At 39.5% G+C, this 15318-nt stretch overlaps 1 protein-coding gene across 1 annotated transcript in view; it reads right to left on the reverse strand.

The window, feature by feature from the left end:
* RABGAP1L (RAB GTPase activating protein 1 like) overlaps window positions 1-15318 on the reverse strand; it is a 1244335-nt gene that overhangs the window by 745301 nt on the left and 483716 nt on the right. The window contains exon 13 of the mRNA XM_053693261.1: window positions 10464-10614. Coding sequence (XP_053549236.1) covers window positions 10464-10614 — 151 coding nt within the window. The remainder of the gene's footprint in view (window positions 1-10463; window positions 10615-15318) is intronic.

The raw sequence follows: 15318 nt of genomic DNA on the forward strand, positions 1-15318 counted from the left end.
GAACTAACCCTGAAAGAGATCCATACACCAGATCAGTGATCAAGTAAGGATTACAGCAGGAGCTTTTAAGTTCGATAAAGACATGGTCCGGCAGAGGAGTTGTACACGGTGATACTACTAATAATTGCAACTGTTTATTTTATATCTTGTACCTGCATTCTAATATTGCGCTACTTTATTTGTCAATAAAACTTTTACCCTTAGAGGTCCATTGTGGGCGATTGTGTTTTTTCTCTTATATTTTAATATATATATATATAAAAAATCTGCAACATAATAGGCGGAGCTAAATGATGCTAATTATGTGGGTTTATCAAAGTGGGCGGAACTTTAGGGCAGCGGGTGTGGTAAAAAATTTTCATGCAGGAAATTGATAGCTGCAAAGTGTCCCTGGAAATGTTTTTCAAATGTTGGCAACTATGTACTGGTTTATAACTGAACACATGGGTGAACCAATGACAATCGGCATATATATATATATATATATATATATATATATATATATATATATATATATATATATATAATTTGCATACGAAGAGAGAAGCGCTTCCGGGTGGTAAATCGCCATAGAACAAGCCACTGAGCTGTTGTTCGTTCCTGGTAGAGCGCTTCTCTCTTCGTATGCATATTATATATATATATATATATATATATATATATATATATATAGTTACCAATTAGCAGCTAGAACCTAGGTTCTTTGCTGCTCCTGAGCTTTCCTAGATAAACCTTTTTAGCAAAGGATAACAAGAGAAGGAAGCAAATTAAATAATAGAAGCAAATTGGAAAGTTGTTTAAAATGGTATGCTCTGTCTAAATCATGAATGTCTAATTATGACTTTACTGTCCCTTTAAGACCAGCACTCTAGAACCCAGTTTAGGCAAACATCTCTGCATATGACCATAACTACATCATTAGTACTGAATGCTCCAACCATGTACCTCCCTTTAACTCACAATACATTTACAAAAAGATTATTACTTGTTCCAATATCTGGTCTCTTGTAAATCAGTGCCACAGTTAAGAGATACGGTAAACCCCCTTGAGATTCTTCTATAAAATGTCTAGTTATGCATATTGCCCTCATATTAGAAGACCTTAGAATGTCAATAACTCAGATACAAACTCTACTAGCAAAACCAATTAAAGTTAAAATAAAAAAGGACAAAACACTAATAAAAACGAGCAAAATCAATAGCCCAGAAAAGGCACCCACTATACTAATAATGTCCTTGCACAATTACTTTAGAGAGATATACACAAAAAGCTTTACGGTTTTGGAGCACAACAGGTTAATAGCACAGATGTCATTACACAGGGATCAATAAACATATAGGCAATTTAACCTGTGCTGTAAGGGCTAAACACACAAAACCATTAGGTAAATCTTTAATCCAATGCATTTTGGTTTTTGGATTATAAAATCAGAGATCTTTTTAAACAGAACTATTTAGTGTTTTTGGGAGATGAAGATTTTGAGCTTCAGGAATTTTAAAACATTTTAGGATTGTGATGAGTGGAGAAAAAAACCCTGAGACAAATAGTGAAGTTCAGAAATTATCTACAGAGAACAAATGCAAGATTCTGATCCGCCTCTACATGGTTTCCTAGGCAGTAAAAACTCCCCTGTTGGTCTCTATTTTTAATTAATGGTCATATTTATGTGAAACACAAAAGTATCACCCCAATATCTAGATATCTAATTTCAATGCAATCACTATTAGACATGTTCATTTGTTGCTTTCAGGTTGTAACTATTTCTGAATATTGCTGAATATTGCATCTGCCAGTGAATGCTGCTGGCAGACGCCATATTCCGGCATTAGTTGCTACCCAAAAGCAATAAAGGCACGTCACCCTTATTTAACAATTCTTTTCACAAATAAATTCTAAACGCTCTGAACAATGCCGATTCCAAATTTGTTTAAATTTCTGCATCATAATAATCACATGAATGACTGCTTAATGTTTTGCAGTCATGTGACTGCTATTGAAAAGCATTGAGAAGCAGTGCATTGAATTAAAATAGCCAGTAGGTGGAGCTGTCTGCTTTGTGTTGCAGCAAAGATATGCAAGCCAAGCAAGCTGAAATTAATCAGTTTAACCAGACCTAAGCTATCGAGCAGCTTGCAAAGGAACAAGATCTTCCTGTCTATAAATCAGTACAGATTGCATAGAAAGAACTGTTTGCAGAAAAATACAAGTAAAGTCTATGTTGTGTGATTATTTTATTAGGTTTATAATGCTGTTTAGCATTTAAAGTCTTTATTTCAAAGCTTTAAAAATAATGTATTAGGTGTTACTTATGCCAATTTTGAGAGGGGCCTGGAACCTAACTCCCTCACTTCCCATTGACTTACATTATAAACTGGGTTTCAATTTACAACGGTTTCAATTTACAACCATTCCTTCTGGAACCGGCGTAAACTGAGGGCTACCTGTACTTAAAAAGGGACAAGAAACCCAAAATGTTTATTTCATGATTCAGATAGAAGTAAAATAGAAAGTTATTTAAAATTGCATATATCTATTATCAAATTGTCTTACTTCTCTTAGTATCTTTTGTTGAAAACCAGGGAGGTGAGCTCAGGAGTGTGCACGTCGCTGGAGTAAAGTAGTTTTTAAAGAATGTTATCTATTTGGAAAACCACTAGATGGCATCACTACTACTTGCCATGTATTGCTCCAGACAACTACCTAGATATCTATTCAACAAAGAATGAAGCAAACTTGATGGTAGAAATTAGAAACTTTTTTTCTTTTGTTGTTATATTGTATGCTGTGTCTGAAGCAAAGGAAACGTTTGGGGTTTCATATCCCTTTAACTAACTAATTATAATATATTTTTCTGTGCAAGGATTATAAGCTTATCACTAAAAAAAAATTAATACAATTTATATTTAATATTTTTTATTATTAAAAATGGTACTCATGGTATTTTACAATGTAATAATCGGTGTTCACAGCAAAATTGCTGGACAATTCAGTTTCCAGTTTGCCTCAGCTCAAAAATGTACTTAAAGGGATACTAAACTCATTTTTTTTCTTTCATGATTTAAATAGAAAGTTGCTTAAAATTGCATGTCTAGTTGACTTCTTTCATTCATTCTCTTGCTATCTTTATTTGAAAAAGCAGGAATCTTAGCTAAGGAGCCGGACCATTTTTGGTTCAAAACACTGGATAGAGGATGGTGGCTAAAAACATAATTTATTCTTACCAGATAAATTCCTTTCCTTCCTGGCAGGGAGAGTCCACAACTTCATTCCTTGCTGTTGGGAAATACAACACCTGGCCACCAGGAGGTGGCAAAGACACGCTTAAATATCCCTCCCACTTCCCGTATCCTCATTCTGCGGAGGGAATAAGGAAAAGTAGGCGAAACATCAGGGTAGAAAAGGTGCCAGAAGATATAATATAAAAAGGGAGCCGCCTATCAAAAATATTAATTACGGGCCGGGTCATTGTCTCTCCCTGCCAGAAAGGAAAGGAATTTATCTGGTAAGCATAAATTATGTTTTCCTTCCATAAGGCAGGGAGAGTCCACGACTTCATTCCTTACTGTTGGGAAAACTATACCCAAGCTCCAGAGGATACTGAATGAATAATGGGTGGGAACAGTAATAAGAGGTGGACCCTATTCTGAGGGTACCACAGCCTGCAAAACTTTTCTCACGAAAGCTGCTTCAGCCGAAGCAAACACATCAAACTTGTAAAATTTAGAAAAGGTGTGTAAGGAGGACCAGGTAGCCGCCTTAAAAAATCTGATTGAGGCTTTGTTCTTAAAAGCCCAAGAGCAAGCCACTGCTCTAGTGGAATGAGCCGTTATCCTCTCAGGAGGCTGTCGTCCCGCTGTCTCATAAGCTAAGCAGATGACACTCCTCAACCAGAAAGATCGAAGAAAAGTCGTAGTAGCCTTCTGCCCCTTACACTTCCTCACATAGATGACAAACAAAGAGGAAGATTGTCTGAATTCCTTAGTAGCCTGAAGATAGAACTTCAAGGCACGAACCACATCTAGAAGCTAACGTTCCTTCGCTGAAGAAGGATTAGGACACAAGAAAGGAACAACAATTTCTTGATTAATGTTACGATTCGACACCACCTTAGGGAGAAACCCTAGTTTAGTGAGTAAAACCAGCTTATCAGCATGAAAAACCAGATAAGGGGGATCACATTGCAAAGCAGAAATCTCAGAAACTCTGAGTGCAGAGGCAATAGCCAACAAAAAAAAAGAACCTCCCAAGACAACAATTTAATGCTCAAACTGAGCCTGCTGCAAAACACCAAGGTGGAGCCCCAGATCTAAACACGGGTCTGATTCTAGTCAGTGCCTTAACAAAGGACTGCACATCCGGAAGCTCAGCCAAATGTTTGTGCAGTAACACTGACAGGGCCGATATCTGTCCCAACAGGGAACTAGCAGATAAGCCCTTCTCCAATCCATCCTGGAGGAAAGCTAAAATTCTGGCAACCTTAACCTTATGCCAGGAAAAACCACGCTCTTCACACCAGAACAAGTAAGTCCACCACACTTTATGGTAGATACGAGTAACTGGCTTACAAGCTTTCAGAGAACCCTCTTTTGGCTAAGACTAAGTGTTCAATCTCCACGCAGTCAGCCTCCAGCTTTTGATGAATGAAGGGACCCTGTATCAGCAGATCTCTGCAACAAGGTAACCTCCACTGAGGAGATGAGGACATCCCCACCAGATCCGCAAACCACGTTCTTCGCGGCCACGAATTAGCAATCAAAATCACAGATGCTCGCTCCTACTTGATGCGAGCCACCACACGAGGGAGAAGCGGTAATGGAGGAAAAAGATATATGAGACTGAACCTCCATGGTACTGATAGGGCATCTATGAATTCCGCCTGAGGATCCCTCAACCTCGACACATACCTGGGTAGCTTAGTATTGAGGCGGGATGCCATGAGATCTATCTCCGGCCTCCCCCACTCGCTGCATATCTCTGCAAACACCTCGGGGTGAAGAGACCATTCCCCTGGGTGAAAGGTTCGCCTGCTGAGGAAGTCCGCTTCCCAGTTGTCCACACCCGGAATGTGGATCACTGACAGCGTCATTTGTGAGTCTCAGCCCACTCTAGTATCAGAGATACTTCTCTCATCGCCAAGGAACTTCTCGTTCCCTCTTGATGGTTGATATAGGCAACCAAGGTTATATTGTCTGATTGGAATCTGATAAACTGGGACGAACCCAGAAGGTGCCAAGCCTTCAAGGCATTGAAGATTGCCTGGAGTTACAAAATATTGATCGAAAGGGAGGACTCCTCCTGAGTCCACATACCTTGTGCCTTCTTGGCACCCCAAACCATTCCCCAGCCGGAAAGTCTTGCATCCGTAGTCACAATCTCCCAGGATGGTCTTAAAAAGCACACGCCTTGGGACAGATAATCTGGACAGAGCCACCAGGAGAGCGAGTCTCTCGAAAGGCTGTCCAGCCCAATCTGTTGAGACAGATCTGAATGGTCGCCGTTCCATTGTCTCAGCATGCGTAGTTGCAGGACACCATGAGTCCGATAACCTCCATACACTGAGCCACTGAGGGTCTCGAGGAGGCCTGGAGGGCAAGACATGCAGAAGTTAGCTTGCAACGTCTCTGATCTGTGAGGATAATACTCATGGATATGGAGCCTATTATAGTTCCCAGGAAATTCCCCCATGTATTTGGAGTAAGAGAACTCTTTTCCAAGTTTATCTTCCATCCATGTGATCGAAAAAGACTGAGAAGGGACTCCGAATGTTCTTCCACTAGACGAAAAGATGGTGCCTGTACCAAGATATCGTCCAGGTAAGGAACTACTGCAATACCTTGTGTTCTGGCAATGGCTAGTAGAGCCCCCAGAATATTTGTAAATATCCTTGGAGCAGTAGCTAGGCCAAACGGAAGGGCTATGAACTGGAAGTGCTGATCCAGAAAAGCAAACCTTAGGAACTGAAAATGTTCCCTGTGAATCGGGACGTGAAGGTATGCATCCTTCAGGTCTATTGTGGTCATAAACTGTCCTTCCTGAACCAGAGGCAGGATTGACTGTATTGTTTCCATCATGAAAGAGGAAACACTCAGAAACTTGTTTAAGCACTTTAGGTCCAGAATTGGATGGACAGTGTCCTCCGTCTTTGGAACCACAAAAAGGTTTGAATAAAACCCCAAACCTTTTTCTGCTGTAGGAACCGTGACAATTACTCCTAGAGAGGAGAGATCCCGTACGCAACTCAAGAAGGCAGCCCTCTTTTCTGGTCTTGTCGAAAGACTGGAGAGTAGGAATCTGCCCCTGGGCGGATGAGACTTGAATCCTATCCTGTATCCTTGAGATACAACCTCCAGGACCCAAGGATCCTGTACATTCTGGAACCAAGCGTCTGAAAAAAGAGACAGTCTGCCCCCTACTCGATCCGATCCCGGATCGGGGGCCGCCCGTTCATGCTGATTTGTTCTCGGCGAGCTTCTTAGTCTGTTTTGATTTATTCCAGGAGTGAGCGAGCTTCCAAGTACTCTTGGGCTGCTCGGACTTGGAAGAGAACTGCTGTCAGTGTGACGTGTCACTACGAAAGGAACGAAAATTAGACACTTGCCGTCACTTAGGACTATTCTTCTTATATTGCAGTAGGAAGGCACCTTTCCCTCTGGTAACCATAGAGATAGAGTCCAGCCCTGGACCAAATCAAATCTTCCCCTTGAAGGGAAGAGAAAGAGGTTTGGATTTAGAAGTCATATCCACAGACCAAGACTTCAACCAGAGAGCCCGGCAGGCTAGAACCGCAAAGCCAGCAGCCTTAGCATTTATGCGAATAATCTGCATATTCGCTTCACAGATGAAGGAGTTAGCAATTCACCTTAATTCTCTCCTGAATATTCTCGAGGGGAGTCTCCCCCTCAATGAGCTCCGGCAGAGTGTCGCACCAGTAGGTAGCTGCTCCAGCAACTGCGGCTACAGCTGCCGCCGGTTGAAATAAAAACCCTGTATGTTGAAACATCTTCCTCAGAAAGTTTCCATTTTTTAATCCATAGGCTCTCTAAAAGAAGAACTATCTTCCAGAGGGATAGTAGTATGCTTAGCCAGCGTGGAGATAGTGCCAAGCCACCTTCGGGATGGAGCCCTACAAATCTAATTGAGAGTAAGGGACAGGGAATAATTTCTTAAAAGTAGACGAGGGGGAAAAAGAAGTTCCTACTCTTTCCCATTCATTACTAATAATGTACGCCATCTTAACTGACACAGGAAAAATCAGAGGGACCTTCCTATCTTCATAAACTCTTTGTAATTTAGGGACCTTAGGCTCCTCAGGGAGTGTAGCCTCTGGAACCTCTAGAGTTGACAGAACCTCCTTTAATAAAAAAACGCAGATGCTCAATTTTAAATCTAAAAGCGGTTTCCTCTGTTGAAGGAGGTTTAGTAACTGAAATCTCTGACTCAGAAAGTTCACCCTCTGAAGCTACAAAGGTTAACTCATCCTCGGATAGCTGGGATATAGTAGCTAAATCCGACAAATATTTAGATGACTCTAGGTCAGGAGAACTATGTTTAACCTTTCTCTTGCGTTTGTTAGAGCGAGGTAAGGCACTCAGGGCCACAGACACCGCCGATTGTAACTGTGCTGTAAAGTCAGCTGGAAAAAAGTCCCCTCCAGGTGGAGGATTAGTTGAGCCGTGGGGAACTGCATGTGGAGCGGGTAACGTAGAGAGGGTAGTCATTTCTCGGGAACCAGATTCTGAGAAGTAGACGGCTCAGAAGGGCTAATAGCGCTATGAGTATTAGCAGGCTTGTCTCCCTTCATAGACTTTAGAACAGTGTTTAGGCAAATGGAACAAAATTGAGCGGGCGGGCAAACCACAGCCTCCTCACAATATGAACAGGAATTATTAATTAGTACAGAAGGAGCCGAACCTTCTAATGTAGTATCAGAGTCCTCCATAGCTTTGTATATACCCACAGAAGGACAATAAAAAAAACGCTTTTAACGAAAAAACGGCACCTTAATACTCACAATGGCTGGGGCACTCACCACCTCCTAGACCCAGACAGCTTACAGTGAAAATGCTCTCCTCAGGAGTTATGTCTGCAGCAGGATCTTAGGAAATTAAAGAGACCGCACCAGGTCACGTGGAACGTAAGACAGGACTTCCCCTGCTATGAAAAAGGGAGCGATGCTATTTTGAGCTGCGCAACACTTCAAAAACGAAAGTAAAACCTGTTTGTTTCAAGCCAAAAACACACAGTCTATGAGCCTAAAAAAACTCTGAAAATAAGCAGATATAAATCCCTTATTAACTGTTCAAATAATCTCTCTGAAGGAGATATTAACCCAGATCCTATCGAGGTATAAAGGAGCCACACTGTGACCCTGTATAGCATTTTAAAATGTATATATAAAAAACGGTCTTACCCTCCAGGATCCATGTGAAACTCAAGTGTGACAGTCTTGCAGCAGCGCTTCTGACATGGACTTGTGTGTGTAGCAGCAAGCAGTGAAACTTGTTAACTTGTGAACAGGAGCTGTTGGCGACAGTCTGGATGGGTTTGCAGAAAAACTTTACCTGCATCTCCAGACTCTAGCTTTCATCAATACTCTCACTGAGAGGTTGACATGATTACTTAAAACTCCAGTCCTTTCTCGAAGGGAACATACCCAGACACTTATCTGTCACCTCCAATAGTGACGAAAGGCAAAGAATGACTGGGGGATATGGGAAGTGGGAGGGATATTTAAGCCTTTGGCTGGGGTGTCTTTGCCTCCTCCTGGTGGCCAGGTGTTGTATTTCCAACAGTAAGGAATGAAGTCGTGGACTCTCCCTGACTTATGGAAGGAAATGTGGGTTTAGTATACCTTTAAACTTAAAGTTCAACAGTTTGAAACATTTCTGTTAAAAAGCATAATAATAATAATAATACCACAACAACGAAAAAAGAAACAACAGCTGGTATATCCCAAATGCAATGCAGAGGTAATCAATCTGACACTGTACCTTAACAATTGAGAGAATATAACCATGCAATTATATTCTAATACCATCCAACAACTCTGAAGAACACAGGGAAAAAAAATTACATTACTCTGAACACACTATCGTATTTTATAGAAACTCAAATGTGAGTGTATGCTATCTGTTCAACATGAGATAACACATCAAGGAATAAAAAAAATAAAAAAAAGATGAATGAAAAATAATTTCTTCAGAGATTATTATTATAAGACGCATGTTTATAGAGAATAAAATACATTTTGGAACATACAAGATATAATACAACCTATTGTAAAAATTGTGCTACAACAAGACAATTAATTTAGCCATTTTTAATTTAGGTTTTTGGTATTTTTTCCAATTATGTTTAATGCAAAATTTGCATTTTCACAGTTATAAAGGGACACGGTAATACAAAAATGTTTCACTTCTACAGCATTGTTAGTCTCTAGATATACCTGTTAAATGCCAATAAAAGGGTTAAACTTAAAGGGGCAGTATACAACAATGTATTTAACTGCATGAAATAGACACTACTATAAAGAAGAATATGCACAGATACTGATATAAAAATCCAGTATAACACTTTTTATAAACTTACTTAAGCACTGTTGATGATATTAGCCTAAGACACCCACTGAAAGGGACTGAGACCAGAACCTCCCCTGCATATTATACAAACCAGCAGTCTGAAGTCTGTATACATCAGAATACATCTTAAACTTTGGGGCTTGGTTAAGAGTCTGAAAATCAGCACAATGTTATTTGAAAATCAGCAAAACTATACATTTTTACAAAAACACATCCAGGTTGGCTTTATAAATGGATCATCTACAAAACATTTATGCAAAGAAAAATTTAGTGTACAATGTCCCTTTAAGTTTGTGCACAATGAAGCTGGTCTTGAGCAGGACATGTAAGGTGATTGGCAGCTACATGCCTTTAACATTCCTGATTGGCTCACCAGTTTCAGAGTAAGAATATAACCTACTGCATGAGTTAAACACAGATCATAAGGAAGTTCAGTCAATAAAATACTTAAACAAATTAGAGCATTATTATTGCATTAAGACACGTACAATCTGCAAATGCCTCAGATGTAGGTCAAAGATTATGACCTCTTTCAAAAGTGACAATGAAAACCGACTTCTATCTAGGGTGACCATATTGCCGCTTTAAAAAAGGACACATGAAAAAATCATTTGTCAGGGCTGTTTAGAAATGTTTTGTATAAGAACCCTGACATATGTATTTTTCAATGGTCACCTTAACTAGTCACACATAACAGTGAGTGAAAAGGGGCTCCAATAAGTATAATTGGTACACTTTATACAAATAAATATGACAAAGGATTGATAAAGTAAGAGATATGACAGAATTCATAGGATGAGTCAGTATTCAGCTGGACATCATTTTACGTAAGCTCAGCAAAAAAGCTCAATATATCTTGAAGCCAGATAATTAAATTCCCTTACCTTTATGATGAGTGTCTTGTACTTCTCCAGCATTTCCTGGTTTTCATGACAACCAGCAAGTAATTGCCATACTTCTGCCCTTAGTGCTTCAGGTACCCCTCTCTTCACCAATGAAGACAGTCCCTTGGGCCTTACGCTTAGATTACTGTGCCTGAAGGAAAACAGGAGTAAAAAGTCAAAGAAGAGAATAATAAGTCAGATTTTACCCAATACAAAATGAAGAAAAGGCTATAAAACCAGTTATTAACATTTGCATGATGTAAACAGAACCAGCAGTGTAATAAAAATGATACTATCGGCCAGATTACGAGTTTTGCGTTAAGAGCGGCTCGGTAATAACTTGCAAGTTATTTCCACCGCTCACCTTTAATAGCGCTGCTATTACAGGTTTGCAAAAAACCTGCGTTAGCGGGCAATATGGCAGCGTTGAGCTCCATACCGCACACAAATACCAGCGCTGCTTTGAGCTGGTTTTATGTGCTCGTGCACAATTTCCCCCTAGACATCAATGGGGAGAGCCGGCTAAAAAAAAGTTTAACACCTGCAATAATGGAGCGTAAAGCTCCGTAACGCAGCCCCGTTGATTCCTATGGGGAAAGAAAATGTATATTTACACCTAACACCCTATCATAAACCCTGAGTCTAAACACCCCTAATCTGCCGCCCCCGACATCACCGCCACCTACATTACACTTATTAACCCCTAATCTGCCCCCCCCGACATCACCGCCACCTACATTATACAGGTAGCCTTCAGTTTACGCCGGGGTTAGGTTCCAGGAGGAATGGTTGTAAATCAAAACCATTGTAAATTGAAACCCAGTTTATAATGTAAGTAAATGGGAAGTGAGGGAGTTAGGTTCCAGGCCCCTCTCAAAACTGACATAAGTAACACCTAATACATTATTTTTAAAGCTTTGAAATGAAGACTTTAAATGCTAAACAGCATTATAAACCTAATAATATAGATTGTATCATCATCAAACTAAGTTTAATGAACAAAAACATTTGCTAACAGCACCTAATAAAATAATCACACAACAGACTGCATCATCATCAAACTAAGTTTAATGAACAAAAACGTTTTTTTACTTGCATTTTTCTGCAATCAGTTCTTTGCATTGTTAGCATGTTAGATAATATTGGGTCTGCACCTATTCTATGCATTTCAATCTGCAGTGATTAATAGGCAGTTAGGCACCTTCACTTCAAGCAGCTGGACAGGAAGATAATAGGGAAGTGGCTGCTTGATAGCTAATGTCTGTTCTGTGTACACAGATCAATTTCAGACCTGATAAGTTGCATAACTTTGCTGCAAAACAAGCGGACAGCTCAATCTACTGGCTATTTTAATTATTGCACATGACTGAAAAAAAAAGGTTGTTATTCTAAAACGGCGCCAATTGAACCGGCGTAAACCGAGGGCCACCTGCACTTATTAACCCCTAATCTGCTGCCCCCAATGTCGCCGCCACCTACCTACACTTAATAACCCCTAATCTTCCGCCCCCAACATCGCCGCAACCTACCTACACTTATTAACCCCTAATCTGCCACCCTCAACGTCGCCGCCGCCACTATACTAAAGTTATTAACCCCTAAACCTCTGGCCTCCCACATCACTAACACTAAATAAATATATTAACCCCTAAACCTAACCCTAAGTCTAACCCTAATCCTAACACCCCTAACTTTAATATAATTAAAATAAATCTAAATACAAATTACCATTATTACCTAAATAGTTCCTATTTAAGACTAAATACTTACCTATAAAATAAAACCTAAGCTAGCTACAATATAACTAATAGTTACATTGTAGCTATCTTAGGTTTTATTTTTATTTTACAGGTAAGTTTGTATTTATTTTAACTAGGTAGACTAGTTAGTAAATAGTTATTAACTATTTACTAACTATCTAGTTAAAATAAATACAAATGTACCTGTAACATAAAACCTAACCTGAGTTACACTGACACCTAACATTACACTAAAATCAAATAAATTACATTAATTAAATACAATTAACTAAATTACAAAAAAAAACAACTAAATTACACGAAATAAAAAAGAAATGATCAAATATTTAAACTAATTACACCAAATCTAATAGCCCTATCAAAATAATACCCCCAAATAAAAAAAAAAACCTAGCCTACCCTAAACTGCCAATAGCCCTTAAAAGGGCCTTTTGCGGGGCATTGCCCCAAAGAAATCAGCTCTTTTACCTGTAAAAAAAAAATACAAACAACCCCCCAACAGTAAAACCCCCCACCCACACAACTAATCCCCCCAAAAAAAAACTACCTAAAAAACCTAATCTCCCTATTGCCCTGAAAAGGGCATTTGGGTGGGCATTGCCCTTAAAAGGGCATTTAGCTCTTTTTCTGTGCCCAAAACACTAATTTGAAAATAAAACCCACCCAATAAACCCTTAACAAAACCTAACACTAACAGTTTTTGAAGACCAGACATCCATCTTCATCAAGCCGGGAAAAGTCTTCATCCAAGCGGGCAGAAGTCCTCAACGAAGCTGGGAGGAGTCTTCATCCAAGCGGCAATAAGTAATCCTCCAGGTGGGCAGAAGTCTTCATCCAGACGGCATCTTCTATCTTTATCCTTCCAACGCGGAGCGGCTCCATCTTCAAGACATTGGGGCGGAGCATCCTCTTCTTTCGCTGGATCTTGAAGAATAAAGGTTCCTTTAAATGACGTCATCCAAAATGGCGTCCCTTGAATTCTGATTGGCTGATAGAATTCTATCAGCCAATCGGAATTAAAGGCTAAAAAATCCTATTGGCTGATGCAATCAGCCAATAGGATTGAGCTTCAATCCTACTGGCTGATCCAATCAGCCAATAGGATTGAGCTCACATTATATTGGCTGATTTTTTAGATAGAATTCTATAAGCCAATCGGAATTCCAGGGACACATCTTGGATGACGTCATTTAAAAGAACCATCATTCTTCAAGATCATTCTTCAAGATCCAGCAAAAGAAGAGGATGCCCCGCGCCGGATGTCTTGAAGATGGAGCCACTGTTAGGTTTATTTAAGGGTTTATTGGGTGGGTTTTATTTTTAGATAAGGGACTTTAGCAGCATAAAAGAGCTAAATGCCCTATTTTTGTTTTACAGGTAAAAGAGCTGATTTCTTTGGGGCAATGCCCTGCAAAAGGCCCCTTTAAGGGCCATTGGTAGTTTATTGTAGGCTATGGGTTTTTTATTTTTATTTTGGGGGCTTTTCTATTTTGATAGGGCTATAAGATTAGGTGTAATTAGTTTAAATATTTGATCATTTCTTTTTATTTTGTGTAATTTAGTGTTTATTATTTTTTGTAACTTATTTATAAATGTATTTTGTTAATTTAATTTATTTAATTTTAGTGTAATGTTAGGTTTTAGGCCCCAATTTATCAAAGGGCTTGCGGACCTGATCCGACACTGCGGAACAGGTCCGCAAGACCTCGCTAAATGTGGAGAGCAATATGCTCTCCGCATTTAACATTGTACCAGCAGCTCACAAGAGCTGCTGGTGCAACGCCGCCCCCTGCAGACTCGCAGCCAATCGGCCACCAGCAGGGAGGTGTCAATCAAGCAGGCGGACAGGGTTATGGAGCAGCGGTCTTTAGACCGCTGCTTCATAAGTTCTGTTTCTGGCGAGTCTAAAGACTCGCCAGAAACACGGCCCTTCAAGCTCCGTATGGAGCTTGATAAATGGGCCTGTTAGTGTAAGACAGGTTAGGTTTTATTTTACAGGTAAATTTGTATTTATTTTGACTAGGTAGCTAGTAAATAGTTAATAACTATTTACTAACTAGTATACCTAGTTAAAATAAATACAAACTTACCTGTGAAATAAAAATAAAACATAAGCTAGATACAATATAACTATTAGTTATATTGTAGCGATCTTAAAGGGACACTGAACCCAAATTTTTTCTTTCGTGATTCAGATAGAGCATGCAATTTTAAATAACTTTCTAATTTACTCCTATTATCAATTTTTCTTTGTTCTCTTGCTTTCTTTATTTGAAAAAGAAGGCATCTAAGCTATTTTTTTGGTTCAGGACCATGGAAAGCACTTTTTTTATTGATAAGGGAATTTACCCACCAATCAGCAAGAACAACACAGTGTGTTTGCCAAAAATGGGCCGGTATCTAAACTTACATTCTTGCATTTCAAATAAAGATACCATGAGAATGAAAAGAATTTGATAATAGGAGTAAATTAGAAAGTTTCTTAAAATGTCAAGCTCTATCTGAATCAAGAAAGAAAAAAAGGAAATTTATGCTTACCTGATAAATTTATTTCTTTTAAGATATGACGAGTCCACGGATTTCATCCTTACTTGTGGGATTAAACTTCCTGCCAGCAGGAAGTGGCAAAGAGCACCACAGCAGAGCTGTATATTTAGCTCCTCCCTTCCCCTCCTCCCCCAGTCATTCGACCGAAGTTAGGAAGAGAAAGGAAAAGTCAAAGGTGCAGAGGTGACTGAAGTTTAATAAAATAAAGTACATACCTGTCTTAGAAATGACAGGGTGGGCCGTGGACTGGATTTCCTTTTCTTTTACAAGATATGACGAGTCCACGGATTTCATCCTTACTTGTAGGATACAATATCAAAGCTACAGAACACAGATGAAAGGGAGGGACAAGACAGGAACCTAAACGGAAGGCACCACTGCTTGAAGAACCTTTCTCCCAAAAATAGCCTCAGAAGAAGCAAAAGTATCAAATTTGTAAAATTTGGAAAAAGTGTGAAGAGACGACCAAGTTGCAGCATTGCAAATCTGTTCAACAGAAGCATCGTTTTTTAAAAGCCCATGTGGAAGCCACCGCTCTAGTAGAATGA

This window comes from Bombina bombina, chromosome 10, assembly GCF_027579735.1.
Source record: "Bombina bombina isolate aBomBom1 chromosome 10, aBomBom1.pri, whole genome shotgun sequence".
NCBI classification, from domain to species: Eukaryota; Metazoa; Chordata; class Amphibia; order Anura; family Bombinatoridae; genus Bombina; species Bombina bombina.